The 22,663-nt window shown below is 40.0% G+C and overlaps 2 protein-coding genes across 3 annotated transcripts in view; both read right to left on the bottom strand.

Annotated features, from left to right (window-relative positions):
- PIGQ (phosphatidylinositol glycan anchor biosynthesis class Q) overlaps positions 1 to 16,338 on the bottom strand; it is a 61,270-nt gene extending 44,932 nt beyond the window's left edge. The window contains exon 1 of one of the 2 annotated variants that reach the window (XM_074197054.1): positions 16,255 to 16,338. The gene's annotated coding sequence lies outside the window, so the exon portion shown is untranslated. Of the gene's footprint in view, positions 1 to 13,927; positions 14,017 to 16,254 lie in introns of those variants that run through there. The other variant, XM_074197055.1, reaches the window with a different exon arrangement.
- Positions 16,339 to 17,040: 702 nt separating this feature from the next.
- On the bottom strand, positions 17,041 to 21,584 carry NHLRC4 (NHL repeat containing 4). The gene is made up of 2 exons (XM_074197056.1): positions 21,496 to 21,584; positions 17,041 to 20,691 (listed from the first exon to the last, which is right to left on the bottom strand). The coding sequence occupies exon 2, from the start codon at positions 20,611 to 20,613 to the stop codon at positions 19,603 to 19,605; it is 1,011 nt and encodes a 336-aa protein (XP_074053157.1). The 5' UTR covers positions 20,614 to 20,691; positions 21,496 to 21,584; the 3' UTR covers positions 17,041 to 19,602.
- Positions 21,585 to 22,663: the final 1,079 nt, after the last annotated feature.

The raw sequence follows: 22,663 nt of genomic DNA, 5'->3' as shown, positions 1-22,663 counted from the left end.
CTACTCTGGCCTTAGACAAGTAATCTCCTCTCTTGGAGACCATTTCTTCACAAGAGTATAGAGAAGGAAAAGGCAATACTTATAAAAACAAAAGGCACTGGATAAATGTGGGCTATTATTTTGTATTTTTCTTTTTTAAAATTTAATTCTTAATTTTTTCCAATTACATGTAAAGTTAGCTTTCAATATTCACTTTTTTGGGGAAAATTTTGAGTTCCACAGAAATGTAGGCTATAATTAGTGTACAGGTGAAAATGTCCTTTATTTAAAAATTTTTTTAGTTTTAAATTCCCTCCCATTGCAATTTGATTTAGGTTATTATGTGTGCAGTAATGTAAAATGAATTTCCATATTAGCCATGTGTGAAAGAAAACACAGAATAATAAAAGTTAAAAAAATTAATATGCTTAGATTCACATTCAGACTCCATCAATTTTTTTTTTTTAGGTTTTTGCAAGGCAAATAGGGTTAAAGTGGCTTGCTCAAGGCCACACAACTAGGCAATTATTAAGTGTCTGAGACTGGATTTGAACCCAACTACTCTTAACTCCAGAGCCAGTGCTTTATCCACTGCGTCACCTAGCCGCCCCCCAGGCCACCCCCAGACTCCATCAATTCTTTCAGTGGAAGTGGATAGCATTGTTCAACATAAGTCCTTTGGAATTGTCTTAGATCTATGATACTGCTAAATCATTCCACTTTTTCATTCTACAATACTGCTGTACTGTGTATAATGTTCTCCTGGTTGGCTTCATATCACTTTGAATCAGTTCATATAAATCTTCCCAAGTTTTTCTGAAAGCATCTGGCTCGTTATTTCTTATAGCATGATAGTATTCCATCACTCATTTACCCTAACTACTTGTCCAGTTGTTACCCAAATGATAGATATGCCTTCAATTTTTCAATTCTTTACTACTAACAAATATACTCATATATATGTATGTAAGTATATTTGTACAAATATATCCTTTTCTGTTTTTTTTTTTACTCTCTTTGGAATTCAGACCTAGTAGTGGTATTGCTGAGTCAAAGACATGTACAGTTTTAGAGTCCTTTGGCCATAGTTCCAAATCATTCGTTTTTTTAATTTTTTTTTTTTTTTTTTAGTTTTTGCAAGGCAATGGGGTTAAGTGGCTTGCCCAAGGCCACACGGCTAGGTAATTATTAAGTGTCTGAGGCCGGATTTGAACTCAGGTACTCCTGACTCCAAGACCGGTGCTCTATCCACTGCACCACCTAGCCACTCCAAATCACTCTTAAGAATAGTTATATCAGGGGAAGCTAGGTGGCACAATGGATAGAGCACCAGTCCTGGACTCAGGAGGACCTAAGTTCAAATCTGAAGCTCACTTAATAATTACCTAGCTATGTTACCTTGGGTAAATCACTTAATTCTATTGCCTTGCAAAAAAAAATGGTTATATCAACCCCTATCTAGAAAAAAAACTATGGAGTCTCCATGCAGAGAAAGCATACTATGTTCACGTTTTTTACATCTCTTCTTACATTTTTTTCTTATGATTTTTCCCCCCTTAGTTCTAATTCCTCTTTCACAACATGACTAATACGGTAATAATAGGGCAGGCAGCTAGGTGGCACAGTGGATAGAACAATGGCCTTGGAGTCAAGAAGGACAGGAGTTCGAATCCAGCCTCAGACACTTGACACTTACTAGCTGTGTGACCTTGGGTAAATCACTTAATCCTGACTGCCTAGTATCCAGGGTCATCTCAAGTCATCCTGATTCATATCTGGCTACTGGCATGGCTCTGGAAGAAAAAGTGAAGCGGGTGATTTAGCACATCACCCCCTCACTCAAATCCAATTCATCTGCTTGTCATGTCTCACCTCCCCTGATGTCATGGTCTTCTTCAAGAATGAAGGGCTAGGGGCGGCTAGGTGGCATAGTGGATAGAGCACCGGCCTTGGAGTCAGGAGTACCTGGGTTCAAATCCGGTCTCAGACACTTAATAATTACCTAGCCGTGTGGCCTTGGGCAAGCCACTTAACCCCATCTGCCTCACAAAAAAAAGAATGAAGGGCTAATTTATCAATTATAGTAATATATTAAACATGATTGTACATGATTGTTTGCTGCCATGGGGAGGGGGGAAGGAGGGATGGTGAAAAAGTGTGGAACTCAAAAGCTTTTAAAAGGATGAATGTAGAAAACTAACTTTGCATATAACTGGGAAAAAATAGTAATAAAGATGTTAAAAAAAGAATGGTTTGGATCAGTTTACAACTCCAATAGTGTATGTCCCAATTTTCTCAAACTCCCTTCAGCATTTGCCATTTTTCTTTTCTGTCATATTAGTCAATCTGATAGGTGTGAGTTGGTACCTCAGAGTTGATTTCATTTGCATTTCTCTATTCAATAGTGATACAGAACATTTTCCCATATTACTATAATAAATAGCTTTGATTTCTTCATATGAAAACTGTTCATACCTTTTGACCATTTATCAATTAAGGCATTGACTTATGAATTTGACTCTTTATTAGAGAAATTTGCTATAAAAATTTCTCCCAACTTTCTGCTTTGCTTCTAATCTTGGCTGCACTGGCTTTGTGCAAACCCTTTTTAATTTCATGTCATCAAAATTATCAAGTTTATAACTTTTAATGTTCTTTATCTCTTGTTTGGGCATAAATTTTTTCCTTAACCATAAGCATGACAGGTAGATGTTTCCATGCTCCTCTAATTTACTTTTAGAGTTACTCTTTAGGTCTAAATTATGTAACCATTTTGATCATATGTGGAGAGATATTGGTCTGTTCATAGTTTCTGGCAAAGTGTTTTCTAGTTTCCCCAGAAGTTTTTGTTAAATAGTGAGTTCTTTCAACCCAAGAGAAGGGATCTTTGAATTTATCAAACACTAGGTCACTATGATCATCACCTACTGCCAGTGAGCAACTTCTAGATGAAAACATTTTGTGATTCCTACTGTGATTTTTGTCATTACACCTACCATGTATTGTGTGCCTAATCTATTCCACTGACTCACTTCTATATCTCTTAGCTAATACCAGTTTGTTTCAACCATTACTGCTTCATAAAACAATTTGAGATCTGATATGGCTAGGCCACTTTCCGTCACATTTTTTTTCATTAATTTTTCTTGATATTCTTGATCTTGTATTCTTCTAGATGATTTTCATTATTAGAAAAGGCACTTTTAGAGGTTACCTTGTAGAATCAGTGGAGAAAATTCGGGGCTCGTTAGGTTCAAATCAAACCTCTGACATAGGTCATACCAAAGGAAGCTTGCAAATTACAAAAATTTCAGTCCTGGATTACTCTCACCATCTAACTCTTTCAATCGTATTCACTAGTTATTTAATAGCTTACCTATAGTTATATCAGGGGCAGCTAGGTGGCACAATGGATAGAGCACCAGTCCTGGGCTCAGGAGGACCTGAGTTCAAATTTGAAGCTCACTTAATAATTACCTAGCTATGTGACCTTGGGTCACCAGCTAGTACATACAGCTGGTATAAATCTCACAATCATGCTAACTGGGAACATTACAAATTTATATTATCAAATAATTGCTTATCTGAAAAAAAAGTTTTAAAAATTTATGTTATCCAACCTCGCCTGATGCCTCACTGAAACAAAGTGGTTCTCTTATTCCTCCCTATTTTATTCTTTATCTCACTCCCCACAGTAGCTATTCCAAACCTTCTCTTCTGCAATTCTACCTCTTTCCATCCCCAGCTCCGGACTTTATATTTTACTAAGAAGATTGAGGCCATCCAATGTGATTTTTTCCCTCTTCCTTCCTCTCCTCTTTAAGACCACTGGTCATAATTTTCCTCTCCTCTGCCAAAAGGGATGACCTTTTTCCCTACCAGTGCCAACATCCCTGCTTGTGCCCTTGAATCCATCCCCTCCTGTCTTCTCTAGCAAATTGCATCCTCAAGCATTCCTTTCTCATGAATTTGCAACCTCTATTTACAAGTTCCTTTCCATCTCCTTTCAAACTTTTTTAGGTTTCTCCCATCTTTAAAAGACTTTCACCAGACTCCACCATCCCTTCAAGCTATCATTCTATAACTCTCCTCTCTTTCTTTACAAAACTTCTTGGGAAAAGCTGTCACTATTTCCTCTCCTCCCATTGATTCCTTTGCAATCTATCTTCTTATCTCATGACTAAACTAAAACTGCCCTCTCCAAAATTAGGATTTCTTAATTTTCTAATTTGAAGGTTCTTTCTCAGTTCTCATACTTTTCAATCGATCTGCTCCATTTGATTTAACAGTAATCTCTTTGCAGATGAGTAGTAGGCTGTATATTCAGATGGTTTTTCCCCATGAGCTTCAGTTTCACATTCACAATTACCTATTGAAGATGTCAAAATGATGTTCCAGAGACATCTTCAATTCAACATGCTCAAAAATAAACTCATTATCTTTCCTCCTAAATCCTTCCCTCTTCCAAACTTATTTCTGTTGAAGACACCCTCAGTCTCCCAGGTTGGTAATCTTGATATTAATCTCATCTTCTTACTCGCCTTCATCCAGTTCTTGCCATTTTTATGTTCACATTATCTCTCATATTCGACTTCTTCCTTCCACTGACCCAGCTACCACCTTAGTTCAGGCACTCAAGCACTTCTTACCTAGAGTACTGCAATAGTCTCCTCATTGGTCTCCCTGCCTTATGACTTGCATTTCTCTAGTCCATCCTATATGCTGCTGCTAAAGTAATCTTCCTTAAGCAAAGATCTGACCAAATGATTCTTCTACTCTGTCAACTCCAATGACTTCCCATTGCCCTTAAAATAAAGTACTAATTCCTTGGTTTAGCTTTTGAAGTCCAGCATAACCTACTTTTCCAACCTTATTGGATATTGGATCTATTTCTGCAATCCAGCCAAACTGGCCTTCTCTCTATTCCTTTTAGAGTAATTTCCCTCATTTCCCATCTCTGTGCCTCTTGCACTTGCTTCTCTCCCATGCCTGGAAATATGCTTCTCCCTCCTCCCCTTTACCTTCATCTCACAGAATCCATCTCTTCTTCCTTTAAAATGCAGCTCAAGCATCATCTTTTGCGTGATACTCTCATCTCCTAGTGCCCTCCCTCCCAATTTATCTTTATTCTTTTAAAAAATTTTTTTTAAGGCAATGGGGTGGGGCGGCTAGGTGGCGTAGTGGATAAAGCACCGGCCTTGGAGTCAGAAGTACCTGGGTTCAAATCCGGATCTCAGACACTTAATAGTTACCTAGCTGTGTGGCCTTGGGCAAGCCATTTAACCCCATTTGCCTTGCAAAAATCTAAAAAAAAAAAAAAGTTTAAGGCAATGGAGTTAAGTGACTTGCCCAAGGTCACATAGCTAGGCAATTATTAAATGTCTCAACTCAAGTCCTCCTGACTCCAAGGCTGGTGCTCTATCCACTGCGTCACCTAGCTGCCCTCCAATTTATCTTTAATTAACTATTTTATATTTATTTTTATTTCTCACTTTATATTCAGGGTCTGTGTGAATGCTTTATCTCTAGCCTGGCACACAGTAGGCACTTGATAAAAATGCTTACTGATTGCAGAGTTCCCATAGTGGAGGTTCCTTTTGATGGCAAAAATTACAGCTCTTTCTTGTGTTCACATGAAAATCTTACAAAGCTCTTAAGTTAGAGTCATCTTGAGGGATACAGTGATATGGGAAAAAAACAGAATCCATTTTAAGCATGTACAGAGCAAACTTGTTCTCAGTTTTTTTTAGTTTTTTTTTTGCAAGGCAAATGGAGTTAAGTGGCTTGCCCAAGGCCACACAGCTAGGTAACTATTAAGTGTCTGAGACCGGATTTGAACCCAGGTACTCCTGACTCCAAGGCCGGTGCTTTATCCACTACGCCACCTAGCTGCCCCTTCTCAATTTCTTTTGTAGTTTAACATAAGACAGCTAACTTAGTTAAATGTGAGGTATACTACCTGCCAGATTTTGAGAGGACAAATGACATTTGTAAAGAATGGGTTAAGCAGGTGAGTTCAAGATCACAAGGATCAGTTATAATAGCTCAGAGTCAAGCAGCTGATACCAGTTGTGGCAATGAAGAGTTTCTGGACTCAGCTGATCTTTCAGTTCTTTCATATTAGGAGAAGAAGGTTTGGGCACCTAATCTGAGGCAAGAGACTATCATCTCCTGTGTCTAATATCATCATTTTTTTTGTTAGGTTTTTGCAAGGCAAATGGGGTTAAGTGGCTTGCCCAAGGCCACACAGCTAGGTAACTATTAAGTGTCTGAGACCGGATTTGAACCCAGCGGCTCCTGACTCCAGGGCCGGTGCTTTATCCACTGTGCCACCTAGCCGCTCCTAATATCATCATTTTTTGACCCTCAAGGAAGTGCTGAGACCAGATCTGTTGTGGTTACTGACTAGAGAACTCTGTGGTATGTGCTTTCAAATGTGTTTATGTGGCATTGGAATGTTAGTTGTAAACCCAGAATTCTAGTTCTGGAAGGTCAAGTAAAGCTCTTGGTTTAAATTTGATGAATAACTCAAGTAATATGGAAATAGTCATTTAAAAAAATTCCACTAATGCAGTAACAATATTGTACTGTGATTAATAATGAATGACTTAGGGGCAGCTAGGTGGCACAGTGGATAAAGCACCGGCCCTGGAGTCAGGAGCCGCTGGGTTCAAATCCGGTCTCAGACACTTAATAGTTACCTAGCTGTGTGGCCTTGGGCAAGCCACTTAACCCCATTTGCCTTGCAAAAACCAAAAAAAAAATAATGAATGACTTAGCTATTTTCAGGAATACAATGATCCCAGATAATTCTGAAGAACTTGTCATAAACAATGCTGTCAACCTCTAGAGAAAGAAGTGATGGAGTTTGAATGCAGGTGGACCATACTTTTTTTTTTTAATTTATTTTCCTTGTTTTGTTTCAGGATGAGAAGTGGGGGAGGTTGGCCTATTTTCTTTAACAGCATGCTTAATATCAAAAGATGTTTTGTGTAACTGTACATGTATAATCTATATAAAAATTGCTTGACTGCTGGGGGTAAGGAATTTGGAACTCAAATTCTTTTTTTTTTTGCAAGGTAATGGGGTTAAGTGGCTTGCCCAAAGCCACACAGCTAGGTAATTACTTAATAATTATTAAGTGTCTGAAGCTGCATTTGAACTCAGTTACTCCTGACTCCAGGGCCAGTGCTCTATCCACTGTACCACCTAGCCGCCCCTGGAACTCAGTTCTTAAAAATGAATGTTAAAGATGTTGTTACACAAAATTGGAAAATAATATTAAAATTCTCAATTGGAAAATAAAAAAAATTCCGACTTAAACAACTGTCAAGGATGGCAAGTTACAGCCCAACCCCATCCACAGCCTCTTAGACAGCTTGCCTTGAGGGCAATTACACAATTACAAAAAAAATTTCCTTGCAAATCACTAACAGTTTTCCAACCTCTTCTAATTCTGCTCTGGCCCCACAGAGAAATAAATAAATATAGCGAAATAGTTCTTACTATTACTCACTAGTTCACCTTTCCAATCCACCTCCCTCTTGCCCCTTGGCCCCAGCAAGTCTGTGATTCTAGGCAAAAGGAATCTGGAGATAAAGAAAAAAATAAAAACAAAACTACTGGAAAGGAGAAAGAGAAATTAAATGCAGTAATTTTGGTAAAAAATTAAATAGTTTTTTTAGAAAAGCCAAATATTTTAACATTCCCATAAATCAATAACTTAAACAAAAATTAGTAAAGAACAGTAAGGAACATTTCTGTAAGTCTACTTTGAAAAAAAATCAGGTTCTCCTTGTAATATAAAAAAGCTCAATCAATCCTTCTCACAGCCTAAATCACCACTTCCCTTGGGGTGGGTAGTGGGGTACTCACCAAACAGAAAAACAAGAAAAAAGTTTACCTTATAAACCAGGAAAAGATTTACTGCACCTTCTACTCCAGCCACAGAACATCAGAAAAACAAATACTCAGAAAGGAGCCAGTTATCAATGAACATAATAATGAGTACCAACCACATGGTCATTTTCTAGACTTTTAATGGCCCTTCTTGACCTAATATAAATAAGTTTATTCCCAATAATCATATGGTTTATTATTATTATTATTATTATTATTATTGTTCTGTAAACCATACTTTTTTTACCTCTCCTTTTACTTTGGAAGAAAATTTCAACACTGTATTTAAGTACTTTATTGAATGAATAAACTTGTATCCAATGTCATACTCAGTTTTGAACAGTTTAAAAAAGTACTTCACAAGGTAAACTAACTTAAAAATCTGATATTTTTTAGCAGCCTAATTAACCCTGTAAAAGAGTAAACCTCAAGCTCAACCTGTCTTCTGGTGGCAAAAGCAGGAAACAAAGGAACTATAATTAAGTAAAGTCACACAGTCTGGAATACTATATACTCTTATGGACTATTTTGTCTTCTTCTATGAGGACTAATGGCTAGGTTTGTGGAGTGCCTGTAGATCTGATATAGAGTAATATTAAAGAATAAGCATATTTATTTTTGCAAGGCAATGGGGTTAAGTGGCTTGCCCAAGGCCACACAGCTCGGTAATTATTAAGTGTCTGAGGCCATATTTGAACTCAAATATTCCTGACTTGAGGGCCAGTGCTCTATCCAGTGCGCCACCTAGCCACCCCTAAAGAATAAGTATAGACAGCACTTCAAGTTATTGCCTCAAAATCAAAATCTGAGACTTTTCCTCTAGGAATAAGCTATCTCAAACCATAATTAAATGACCAATTCTGCATTTAGGCCAAAGCTGTCACAACAGACTCTATAACTGTGAATCTCAAATACATTTCCAAACAACAAACTTCAATTTTCCAAAGACTTACGTAGTTAGTACCTATCGTGTAAAATCCTAATGTTAAGTGTTGGAGATACACAGACAAAATTCTCCAGTAAAATATATAACATTAATGTTGGGCACTTCAAGGTTAGTAGAAACTATTATATCATCTATTTTTAAAACTTTTCTGTTCAATTTTAGATGGGGGGGTTGAAAAAGGGGGAGAATCAAGCATGTCTTTGTATCATCTGTTGATGATTCCAAGAAAATTGACTCATCAGTTAAGAAAATTGTGTTCTACCAGTGGCTGTTGCTTCATTTCCTTATCAAACCATCTTTTCTGTTCAAATAGAACTTCATTTTCTCTACCAGCTGGTACTAGGTTTTAGAATTGTTTGCTTCCAAATCAATACCTAAATTATGAGTGAGATAACTTACATTACTTTCAATGAGAATTCTTTGGGGATGTGTATCCAAACATAAAAATTTTATTTTCATATCTGCCATTGGCACTAAGTAGCTTTCCTCCTTCAAGTTATGGCAAGTTAATTATAGTGAGTAAATGGAGGATAAGAATAGAGCTCCCCCTACTGAATAGGGTTGGAGCTGTCTCAAAACAGCTGCAGAGTAACATGATATTCTTTCTAAATCTAGGCAAGCACTCTTCAAAAATCTGCAAATATCTATCTGCAAAGTCACAAATCCCTCAGGATCACACCTGACACTCTCTTTTGGTTCTTTTTTTTTTCCGCTGCAGGAACTTGGTATTCTCCTTGCTGAAGGAAAGGGAATGAACCACATGTTTCACTCATCACTCACCTACTCAAACTTACGGAAAATTATGTTAAGGTTAGAGGAGCCTTAGAGATCATTCATTCAATCCTGAGGAGACCATGAGGATTCTCAATCTTAGCCTAAATTCTGCTCTGGAGAGATCAGACAAGGAAGAATCAGGAACTGAATAACTCAATGTTCAATAAGCCAGAAAACAAAAATTACTTACCAAAAAACTCCCTACTTGGTTAGCTGCAGGGAAAACTGGAAAGCAGTATGACAGAAATTAAGACTGAATCAATATCTTAAACTACTACATATTCCTCAATTTAGTCTAAAAGCATGTGTATTCTTAAAAGTAGATCATCTATCTTTCACAGTTACTTGAAGGAGATATATTCTTAAATGAGATAGGCAATTTTTAAATATAAAAGACAGAACTATGATTGCATTGAACTGAAAAGCTCCTGCACACGCCAAATTAACTCACCTACGATAAGAAGGGAAATTGTTGAAGGGGAGAAAATGTCTATCAAATTTCTCTGATAAGGATTTAAATCTAAGATAATATAGGGTGTCCCAAAAAGTATAATATGTGAAGTATAAAGTTTAAAGCTAAGTTATTAAGGCTTAAAATTGCACTAATGACTTTTGAGACACTATATTTTACACACACACACACACACACACACACACACACACATACACACACCCAAAACCATTCCCCCCCCAAATCCATTTCCCAGTAGAAAAGTCATCATTTGACAACATGAAAAATAAGAAGATTTACAAACTATTAACAACCATGGAAAAGAATATTACAAACTACTACTAAGAGAAATCCAAATTGAAACAACCCTCAAGTTTCATCCTCAACCCACAAACTGGCAGAGATAACAAAAGATGGGAAGTCAATTTTGAAGGGGAGTTATGGGAAATTAGACCCAGTTGTATATTGTTTGGAGGAACTGTTAATCAATACATCTATTTTGAAAATCAATTTGGAATTATGCAAATAAAGTGATTAAAATGTCCATACCCTTTGACCCAGATAGTAGATATTCCATTACTAGGCTTATACCCCAAGGAAACTTTTGAAAGGAAAGTCCCCTTATACACTAAAATATTTATAAGCAATATCTTTTTGTGATAGCATAGAATCTGAAACAAAGAAACTGTCTACTGATGATAGCAGCCTAAACTAATGGGTTCATGAATGTAGCAGAATATTAATAGAGACTATAGAAGCAAGGGAAGACTCATCAACTAATGAACATAAACTGAGGCAAAGTAAGCAGAGACAAAAAAAACCCCAATGTATACAAGGACTTCCACAATATAAACAGAGCCAAAACAAAAAAAAAAAAATCAAAAGTGAAGTTTGCAAAATGACAGTGAATAAGCATGCCTGGAAATAAGAGCTCTGAGAAGAGATACAGAGACAGAAGGTACACAAGCATTGTATGTTGCACATACTTGTACTTTTTCAAGGCACTGGTCAGGCTGCTTCCCCCCCTCTTTTTTATCTTATGTCTTAACAAGTATAGAGAGACTGGCTTTCTGGGCAGATGAGATGGAAGGATATAGGAGGAAATTAAGATAATTTTTTTAAAAAAGGTACCAGTAAAAACCTTTTTAAAAATTCAGCTCAGAAAAATAATCCTTAGCATAGTGTCTAGCACATACCTTTATATAAAAATTTGCTATTATTATTGTTATTGTCAAACTCTGAAATTGACTCAAGAGCAGTGGTATCAAAGAGCAATCCTTCTCAAAGCACAGCAATTTAGAAAACCACATAGTAACATCATCCATGTATTTTTCTTTCTTTTGTTAGCTACTTCTTAATTGCATTCAGAGTGTTGCAGGCCCATATGGCCTAGGGACTGTGTGTTGTTCTCTATTCTAGAGTATACCTACTGTTATGGATTCAGAACTAATGTAGGAATCCTCCAGAATTAAAATAATTTTCTCAAAAACAGAGAAGCAATGCGAAAGAGCAGACAGTTCCCTGAACTTTCCAAAAGAAGCAACTTAGGTTTTTGACCTACTAGTAGTTCATGCCACCAGCTTGCTCTGTGATCTTGGTGGCAAATCAAGGATTTGGTTTCCTACTTTGAGATTCTATTTCCTACTATGTAAAAATTAATTGGTCCAAATGATTTGGTCCAGATGATCTCTAGACTAGAGTCCCTTCCAAATCTACAATTCTGTTTGACTGAACAAGGAAATTAAAGCCAAGGAAAGGGAAAGGAGCCAATCCATTACTGTAATCAGCAAATTTTTGAGGGAAAAGGCAAATGGTATTAAAGGCAAAACTTCCTAACAATTACAGCAGTCCAGAGATCTTTAAAGCAAACACCACTATCAAGTATAAGTGTTGAGCCAAAAACACTCTCAAATTCCTGATTCTGAGATTGTCAGAGTTGGAAGGGACCATAATGATTACTTACGTTTTTTTTTAGGGTGTTTTTTTTTGCAAGGCAGTGGGGTTAAGTGGTTTGCCCAAGGCCACACAGCTAGGTAATTAAGTGTCTGAGGCTGGATTTGAACTCAGCTATTCCTGACTCCAGGGCCAGTGCTCTATCCACTGTGTCACCTAGCTGCCCCCCACCTACTTCTTTTTAGTAATTTGTAAACCTCTTGGGCACTTGCAATTATGTTCCAAGGAATTCACACTAAAAATTCTGTCATTTAACAATAAATAAGTAATAAATAACTGCTCAATTATTTTGTAAAAATATCTTCCCCCTTTGACATTGAGTCAAATATTGCAAACTTTCATTCAAATAAAAAATGTCCACTATCAATCTAAGTTTATGAACAAATACTAGTTGGCAAAATGGATAGAACCTCCTGCTGAGACCTGAGTTCTGAGGTGATCTCAGACACTCTCTAACTGTGCCACCCAGGGCAAGTCATTTAACCTTGTTTGCCTCAGTTTCTTCATCTGTAAAATGAGCTGGGGAAGGAAAAGGCAAATCTCTTCAGTTTCTCTGCCAAGAAAACCCCAAATGGGGCCATGAAGAATTGGGCATGATAAACAACATGATTATTATGTTAGATTATCTTCCAAGTTGTAAAAAATGTTATATGCAACAAAATTTGTAAAATAAATTTAATATTAAGTATTAGTAAGTTGAAGTCTTTCTAGGTTATCTTAATATTCACAGAATCTCCCCCACAAAAATATTGGCAACTATTTTATAATTAGTTTTAAAATTTATATTTAGAAATTTCACAAAGGTATAATAAAATATAAATTTTGTAACTGTGCATACAATAGCATTCTCTTAGAGAATAATATACTACATGCACATAATTATATAGGATATATAATAAATTTATTGGATATAAATGTTTGTATATATCTATATATGTATGTCTATATATGTATGTCTATATCTATATATGCATATATCTATATCTATGCATGTATATCTCTATATATGCATGTATATTTATATGCATATATCTGTACATGTATATATTTATATATGCATGTATAGCTCTATATATCTATGTATGTATATATATAATCTATACATCTATGCATGTATGCATATATCTATATATCTATGTGTATATATCTATATATGTGTGCATATATCTGTGTGTATGCACATATCTACATATATATATCTATATTTATCTATATAACTATATATGCATGTATATCTCTATATATCTATATATGGATGTATATGTATATCTATATACATGTATATAGCTATATCTCTATATATGTCTGTGTCTATATCTATATGTATGCATGTATATCTCTATATTATGTCTGTCTGTCTATATCTATATGTGTATCTATGTGTGTATATATCTATAGATCTATATATATATGTATGTATGTATCTCTATATATGTATATATCTATGTATGTATATATCTCTATCTGTAGAGAAGATAGAAACAGCAAGTCTTTTAGGAACAAAAGTTATCGTATGCACCTAATGAATATCTTTCCAGCTAAAATAAATAAATCTTCCCAACACCCTTTTAAAATGAATTGTTGGCGGGGGTTGCGGCCCCAAAGCCCTCGGGGGGCTGCGTTCTAGGAGGCCGACTCCGGAGCGCCAGGGCGGAGGGAAGGGTCTGGCCCAAGGTGAGCCGGCCGCAGGAGTCGCAGAGCCGGAACTCGAAGCCCGCTCTTCCCGCCCGCCCCCCCAGGTCACAATCGGGGGCCTCTCCCGGGACCTCCGCGGCCCGGCGCCCGCGGCCCAGCCCCCACGGCCCTGGCTCCGGGGTCTGCACGCCGACGCCCCGCGCGACCCCGAGCCGCCCCGACTGCGCCGGCGCGACCTCCGGCCGCCTCCGCCCCCCACAGGAACTGCTCAGCCCTCGAGTCCTCCGCACCTCGCGCCTGCGGCCTAGAGCCCGGCCGTCCCTCCAGCCCCCGGCCGCCTCCGCCGGGCGAGGTGTACACAGCGGCGTCCTGGGGCCGAGCGCTCCGGCTGCGGGCGGCGGCTCCTCCGCGCCCCGCGTGGCCCCGCCGGGATCGCGCGCCCTTCCCCCGCCGCCGCGGCGTCTCCCGGCGGGAGCCCCATTTCCGCCCGTTGCCGGGCAGTGACTACGCGGTCCTCCCCCCAGAGACTCTCGGCTGGGCGCGCGAGTCCGCGCTCCGACGTTCCGACCCTGCGCCGCAGCCTTAGTGGTCCGCGAGCTGGCCGCCTCCGGGGGGCACAAGGGAACCTTGAAGCCATCCCCCGAATGTCCGGGTCCCACCCCCCATATTTGGTGGAATCCCCACAGAGGTCGCTTAGTTTCAGACTGACTCCTAAATCCTACCCTGTGGTTTAGTTGATTTGTGCCCCCCCTTTTTGTGACCTTATTATATTAAAGAGGTTTACCCTTTCCATCTCTAGCCCCTTCACAAATGAGGAAATCCAGGCCAGCAGAGGTGGGCTTGCCCAAGATCACACGGCTAGTTAGTGTCTGCGGCTGGATTTGAACTCGGATCTTCCTGACTGTGCCACCTCAATGCCCAAAATTCTATTCCAGACTGCCCCCCTAAAGCCCCCCCCCAGATTTGCCTCCCTAATCACAGTAGCATACTGTAAGCTCAGGACTCCCTTGGCAAATAATTATTCTTGGTTTCAAGGAAGAACAGGAAGCAAAGTGTGGATAATGATGCTCCATCCTCCTTTTCTGTGGTGGCGGACTCAAGGCCAGACTTAGGGCATTGGTCTGTGCCCGGGGTTATGGCTCAGTCTGTGGATAAAGTTCTGATTCATTCTGGGCCTTGATTAAGAAGTCTACCTAGGGGCAGCTAGGTGGCACAGTGGATAGGGCACGGACTCTAGAGTCAAGAATATCTGAGTTCAAACCCAGCCTCAGATTTAGTAATTACCTAGCTGTGTGACCTTGGGCAAGTCACTTAATCCCATTATCTTGCAAAAGAAATCTATCTATGGCTAGGGTCAAGGCTGTAGATAACTTCTGGAGTCAGCCTAGGACTGTGAATGAATTTAAGTATAAATCTAGGGCTAGATTTAAAAGTCAATGATAAGTTCTAAACATTCCTTTTTAGAGGAGGAAATGCCCAAGATCAGGCTTCTAAAATATTCTTCAACAATGCTTTGGATTTCCCTCTTATCCTGAAAATGACCATTTTCTATAGGGGAAATGTATGTTATTTCATGAGTTGGACCTTTTGTTTTCTGTGTGATGTTGAGTAGTGATCAGCTCTAGTTTATAGCCTGTTCTGCTTCATCAGCTCCTTGTTCTTGTGCTACTTCAGGACAGGAGGCATGGGGAGACTTCCATAGGGTGGAGGAGGGAAGAAAAGGGGAGCCTCCCTATAGCCACCCTGCGCTCTGCCCCTACTGATAATCACCCCACCCCACTTCAGTACCTAATGCTACCCAGAGATTGTCAGGAGGGAGGCCCAGTCTAACAGCTGCTCTAAGCTTTAGCAAGATCCAAAGTGACACTGGAGAATAACATACCTCCTTTATGTCCCCTCCCCCCATATTTAAAGGACATTTAGTACTCCCAAAAGGGTTTGTGACAGATCTTTTAATTCAGGTAAAAATTCTCCCTGTTGAAGATTCCCCAGTGAGCTCCATGTCCTAACTTTGACAGTGATTCTGAGGAATAGAGGGGATCCTGTAATAACATGAAAAGATAACACTTTGTGAAGTCAAGAGAACAATGTTTGATTTTGCCAGTTTCCTCATCTATAAAATAAGCATCCTAATATTTGTACCACCTGCCTCATAGAATGTGCTTTGAAAATTATAAAACACTATGGAAATGTTATTAACATTATTAATTTTGGTTATTACCACAAATATCTGGCCTCCTGGACCTTTCATATAGTGACCAGGTACTCTGAGTGAACCTGACCTGCTGGGGCATGATGGACCTGCCTTGGCTGCCCAAGGTGGCCTGGTCTGGGAACAGAATTGAACGAAAAGATCCTTAGATCATGAATCCATTAAAACCAAAAGGGACATTTAGAGGTCGTCCAAGTTCACATTTTACAGCTGGGGAAACTGAGGCTCAGATGTTTGCCAAGTAGTAAATGTCCAAAATGAGATGCTACGGAGAAGTATTCTCTGCGACTCTTCCACTCCCAAAATCTGTGATATACAAGAGAGTTCTAAATTCACCTAGATTCCATTTCCCTCTTTTATTTCCTCTCTTGCCAGCCACCCAATGCAAAAAATATACATACACACCTTATATCAGCCAAGGTCCAGGAAATCTCTAGCAATGGGAAGTCTCGTTGTTGGGACCAGAGGAGCAGCCGCAGTAAAAGATGGTACAAATTGAATGAGCAGAAAATGAGGTCATTATCCCATCAGACCTTTCTTCCTGTCTTCCCTCGGGCCCCACCTACCCTCAGGCCAGCTGGGGGCTGATAAGAAAGCTGGAGAATTTTCCTGGGGAGGTAGACTCAGGCTAAGGGTAAGAGCTGGTACAGGAGACTCAAGTCTAGTACAGTAGACAGGAAAAATGAGGGAAACTGGAAAATGTCAGAATACAGAAGATAAAATTTCAGAGCAAGAAGGGAGATTCATAGAATCTAAACCCCTTAGTTTACAAATAAGAAAACTAAGGTCCCTAGAAAGGAAATGATCTGTATAAGGTCACACAATAATTTGTGACAGAGCCTCTAACTTGACTAATTACTAATTTTCTTGACCCTTTTGGAGAGAATAAGATCATCATCCAAGGTCAGGGTGGTAAGGTTCAAGGAGTAGTGAAAGATCACTAGGGCAAACTACTAATCCAGGGCTATCTGCACTAGGTCAGCAGCAAAGGATGAATGAGCTGAAAAGGAGCCAACATTTCCACCAGATGTACTCCCCTCTCCTGACCACATCTATCCTGTTTCATGACTTTCTACCTCACTTCCCCCAACCTTCCAGGGCCCAGGAGTTACCTTCCCCACAGTAACTCAGAAAAGCTGCACTCCTCCTCCTTCTCTACTTTCTAGATATTCATCCCCTCCAGAGAAATCTTATCAGGGAATGCCAGATCTGTTTCTACCTCCTCCCCGGGAAGCTGTCCCTGACTACTCAAGCCATAATAAACTTTCCCTTTCCCTGTTAGCCTAGCCTTTATGAACAGCCTCATTTTCTTAGTTAAGGTTTATTTTTCTCATTTTCTTACATCGGAAAAACAGAAGACAGAAGAGAATGAGAGGGGAGGGGATGTGGCACAGAAGTCAGTAATTTAGGGTGAATTTGTGAATTTGAAAACTGTTATGATTAAGAACTAGAACCATTATAATTATCTAGTCTAACTCTCCTAATTGAAAAATGAGGAAAAATAAGGTCCAGGGAAGGTCATAGGTTCAGAGTGTTGAAAGGAACCTGAGAGGACATCCAGCTCAAACCTCTTATTTCACAAATGAGGAAACTGAAGCATAGAGATGATGTGACTTGCTCAAAGACATCTAGTAAGTAGTTGAGCCACATTTGAAATCCAGATCCCTAAATCTAGTCCTCTTTCTGCTATAGGAAAGAAAGGTAAGCCTGGGAGTCCATGGTCCTGGAATTAGGGATGGGGATGAGACTCTAGATAGATTTTGTGAACTTGAAACTTATAATATTCTGATAAAGGAATTGATTATACTATATTTCAGTATAAATGGTTTCTTTCATAATCTTATGTATATTATTTTATGCATTTAAGAATATTGTTCTGAGAATTGGTCCACAGGCTTCTTCAGATTGCCAAAGGGGCCCCTGACAAAAGAGAAGTTAAGAAACCTTGAACTCCAAGGGGCAACTTTTTCCCCTCAAAACTTCACTTCAGAAATAGGAAAAAAGATTCAACTTTCTATTAAATTCTATGAAATTAACTCCTAAAGAGATAGCTTTCTCCTCTGTAAAATATATTTTTATGAATGCTATTTTATTGTTTCAATTACATACAAAAATAGACTCATCTTTTTGTAAGCTTTTCAGTTCCATCTTTGTCTACCTTCTTCCCTTCCCTCTCACCTCTCCACAATAGCAACAATCTGATATAGGCCATCCATGTACAATCATGTTTAATATATTTCCACATTAGTCATATTATGAAAGAAGAATCAGAACTAAAGGGAAAAAAGTCATGACAAAAAGAAAAAAACATAAAACAAGCTTTAAAAAGTGAATGGTCTGCATTCAGACCCCATAGTTTTTTCTGTGGATGTGGATGGCATTTTTCATTGCAAATCTCTTAGAATTGTTCTTGATTTCTGAGCTGCTGAGAGGAGCTCAGTCCATCATAGTTGATCCTCATACAATATTACTGTTAATGTGTACAATGTTCTCCTGGTTCTGCTTAATTCACTCAGCACCAGTTCATACAAGTCTTTCCAGACTCTGCTGGTCTACCTGATCATGATTTGTTACAGAACAATAGTACTTCACCACATTCACATACCATAATCTGTTCAGCCAATTCCCAATTGATGGCCATCCCCTCATAAGATGAGATTTGATTAGATTTATGATTGGCTATAGTGATAAATATCCAAGACAAAATAGATAAAAATAAAAAATCAAACACATAAATGAGAAGTAAATTGTTGTTGTTCAATCATTTACATTTGAGTTAATTCTTCATGATTGGAGTTTTCTTGGCAGAGATACTAGAATGGTTTGCCATTTCCTTCTTCAGCTCATTTTAACAGATGAAGAACTGAAGAAGAGATGGTTAAATGACCTGCCCAGGGTCACCCAAGTAGTAAGTGTCTTAGGCCTTAGTCTACATTTGATCCCAGGAAGATTAGTTTTTCTGCTTTCAGGCCTAGCACTCTTATACCTCTTAGCCATGCCATGCTAAGTAAATATATCTACCAAAGTCTACCAAAAAGAAAATGGATATCGGGGGTGGCTAGGTGGCGCAGTGGATAAAGCACCGGCCCTGGAGTCAGGAGTACCTGGATTCAAATCCACTCTCAGACACTTAATAATTACCTAGCTGTGTGGCCTTGGGCAAGCCACTTAACCCCATTTGCCCTGCAAAAACCTAAAAAAAGAAAATAAAAAAAAAGAAAATGGATATCTATAACAGTTCTTGACTCTTCCTCAGAGATTATGAAATCCTTCAGAGAAGAGACCAAATCTCTGCTGCTTCCTTTTTCTGTTTCCAGTTTTCTATTTCCCCATCTCACCCCAATACTACAACCCTTTATGTAGTACAGTACATGAGAGGGCACATATAGGACTGGGGAAAGTTGATTGATTGATGCTGGGTTAACTTTCAGTCCCAGGATCTCTCTACCTGGAGCTATGTGAACCCCATTCAACCATCTTCTCCCAGGAGTCAGGATCAAGACTCCCAGAAGCATGGTGCAGGTTAGCAAACAGCAGTTTGATATTCCACAATGTGTCCTTGCTCCATTTGGAAAAAAACAAAACAAAAAATCTTTTGCAAACTGGAATGTCTTCTCATGTTCAAATGGCAAAAGTGAGGCACAGACCATTCTAACATGACTCTTGCTTCTTTAAGTCCTGGGACTTACCTTAGTGTCTGGGGCAGAGAATCTTTCTCTCCTCCTGCTCTATGTCTTCCAGACTATCTTGGGACTATGTTAGGTATTTAAAGATTTTGACATAGTTATCTCCATTATCAGCTACCAACAATCTGCCATGGGAGGCACAGGCCACCCCTGTTGGTCTTTGCAGACCTTTAGATACCAGTCTGACTGGGGATCCAACCCGTGGGAATAGGGTTACTTCTTTGCGCTGTTCATCAACAACAATTATGTTGTCCTGGGCATCAGTGCAGATACCAGCTGGGTTACCAAATGGGTCCTCAAGCCGGCTGCCCAGAGAACCCAGTGGCTGATGAGCATGGCCAAAGAGCTGGACATCTCCACATTCCTCACTCACCACAAAGCCCCCATCTGGGCCATTACTCACATAACGGGGGCCACAGAAGCCTGGGACAGTGGTCAGACCGATGGCTTTGAATGATGAGCTCAAGGAAAAACTATGGACTAAGCCTGAGACATAGTCTGCTACCAGGAATCGTCCAAGAGCATCTACTCCTAGTCCTCTGGGGGATTCAAAGGTCAAGATTTTCACCCATTCACCTTGGGAGGCCTTAGAATGGTGTTGGAAGGCATAGACTGCTTTATGGACCAGGCTGCTGACCAACACTAGCCCTGACCCCGTCACAGTCACATCTTCTGACATAAAGGCTCCAGTTCCTGGCAGGGTGCAAGGCAGAGAGTGGAGAGAGTGTCCAGACAGGTCAAGGATTTTGATGCAGGGGGCCTCATCAAAGGTCAGGTAGAGTGTACCATCCATGGAGCAATGCAAGCCTCGGACCCCACCTGGAGTAGGGATTTGTCTCAGAAGCTGGTCCTGCTGGAAGCGGAGGAGGTGCCCCACATGGTCCAGCTCCGCACATAGCCCTTGGCTTTGTTGTACCAGATGGTTAAGGTGAGAGCCAGTAAGCAGTCCCAGACCTCCAGGGTGTTCCAAAAGGGGACTGGCCACCTGGAGGGTATGATCAGATGTGACTTGAAGGGCATGCATGGCCCTGAGGAACTTTTCCTTCTGTTGCCAAGTTGTGCCCAAGGAGTGTGCCATCTATGCCTCCTTCAAGCCAAAGGGAGTCAGTGAAGATAAAGAAGAACTTTCCAACAATCAGTCAGGTTGAGGGGATTCCTGCATGGGGTGAGAAGTTATACTAGATCACTTTTAAGTTCCTTTTCAGCACTGGGATTTTATGAGGTTATAGAGGGAATTAAAAGGCTTTTTTTCTTTTAGTTTTTTTTTTTTTTGCAAGGCAATGGGGTTAAGTGGCTCGCCCAAGGTCACACAGCTAGGTAATTAAATGTCTGAGGCCAGGTTTGAACTCAGGTACTCCTGACTCCACGGACCTTACTCTATCCACCTAGCCGCCCCCTAAAGGGATCTTTCCATAAGAGCTGTATTACAAAAGACTGCCTCCTTATTGAAGCCTTCCCAAGAACCTCTCCCTGCCCTTCACTTCTGGAACATCTGCTATTTACTACTCAATCCTCTTCCTCTCGGGGGAATCAATTTAAATTTGAAACTCCTGAGAAAAAAGCCAATCTTCCACTGTTTTCTCTCCCACCCTTGTATCCTCCTTTTTAGGCACCTGGAAGGCAGTGACTATCAGTCACTCACTCACTCCCTCTACCTTAGCACCCATTCCAGTGGAAAGGACAGATTTTAAAGCACTAGCAATGCAGTCTTGAGAGGCTCTGAGATCACAAAGAGACACGCCAGACCTAGGACTAACACTTCCTTCCCTTGAACTACTAACCATGATCACTCTGGCAATACTTTCAGCCCAGTCATGGGACCCAAATATCTTGAGATTCTTCCCCTTTTATCTCTCAATTCATTTGCCAATAGGTAGAATAGGATACCCTGGCTCAGGAGAGACTCCACCAGCCTTAGGTTGGGGGGTGAGTTTGGGTGGGGGATGTCAATTCCTCCTACCTATTCAGGACCACTCGGGGAGCTTCAGTCTCTATCCCGGTTCCCCAATCATATCACAGAAAGCCCTTGGAGGAGGGGAGGAGAGGGAGGCTTCTGTTGTTAGAGACCAGACTTCTATTGACACAACTTAGTTTAGCCCTACCCCTGAGCTGTATCCTTTCTGAGATTGGGAGGAAGAGAGAGAGGGAAATGGAGTAGAACCTTTGGAGGGGTTCCCAGTCCACATCCCTGCAGGGCCCCTGGGGCCATAGAAAAATCTTGAAAAGTGCCTCCCAGGAAAAGCACAGGGCTGGGCAATTAGAAGAATTTACTGGGAAAGAGAGGGCTGGGCTCTGGGCAGGCAGATTCTGAATTCCAGTGGACAGTGTGACTTAAAGTTGGAAATGTTGGTGGGGAGGAAGTTGGTGGTGGTCAAATGTGGATGCACAAAAGTGTTTAAGCTGAACAAATGGTAGTATAGGCAAGTCGAGTCAACAAGCATTTATTAAGTGTTTTCTATATTCCAGGCCCCTTGCTAAAAGCTGGGGAGACAAAAAAAAAAGGTCCCTGCCTTCAAGGAGCCCATGGCCTAATGTTGAAAGAACATGCAAACTATTATGTACCAACAAGTTATATATGAATAAATTAGAGATAATACAGAGAAAGCATAAGTATTAAGGGAGATTTGGAAAAGCCTTTCATTTGGGATTTGCGGGAAGTTTTAGAAGGCAGGAGATGGAGAGGAGAAAGAATCCTAGGCATATTAGAAAATGTCTGAGAGAAAGGCTTGTGGGAAGAAGGGTAAAGAGGCCTGTGGCTCACACAGCACTAGAAAGGTAGGGAGGGCCAGGTTATTAATAACTTTAAAAGTCAAAGAGAAGACCTTTTATTTCATCCAGGAGGCAATAGGGAGTCACTGAAGTTTGTTGACTAAGAAGGGGAAAAGGCCAGGTCAGAGTTTTAAGATCAGTTTGACTGTTGAGTGGGGAGAGAGACTTGAAACAAAGAGATCAAGGACATAGTGTTAGTCCAGGTTTAAGATGATAAGGGCTTGAACCACAGAGGTGGCAGTGGCAGCTGAGAGAAGGCAAATAATGAGAAATGTTATAAGGTAGAGGTCGACAGGTCTTGATAACAGATAGGATATACAGGGTGGGCTGAGAGAAAACTCCAGATTAAGAGTTAGGAG

Source organism: Macrotis lagotis, chromosome 8, assembly GCF_037893015.1.
Source record: "Macrotis lagotis isolate mMagLag1 chromosome 8, bilby.v1.9.chrom.fasta, whole genome shotgun sequence".
In the NCBI taxonomy this organism is placed as follows: Eukaryota; Metazoa; Chordata; class Mammalia; order Peramelemorphia; family Peramelidae; genus Macrotis; species Macrotis lagotis.
This window is presented reverse-complemented; position numbering and strand designations above follow the sequence as displayed.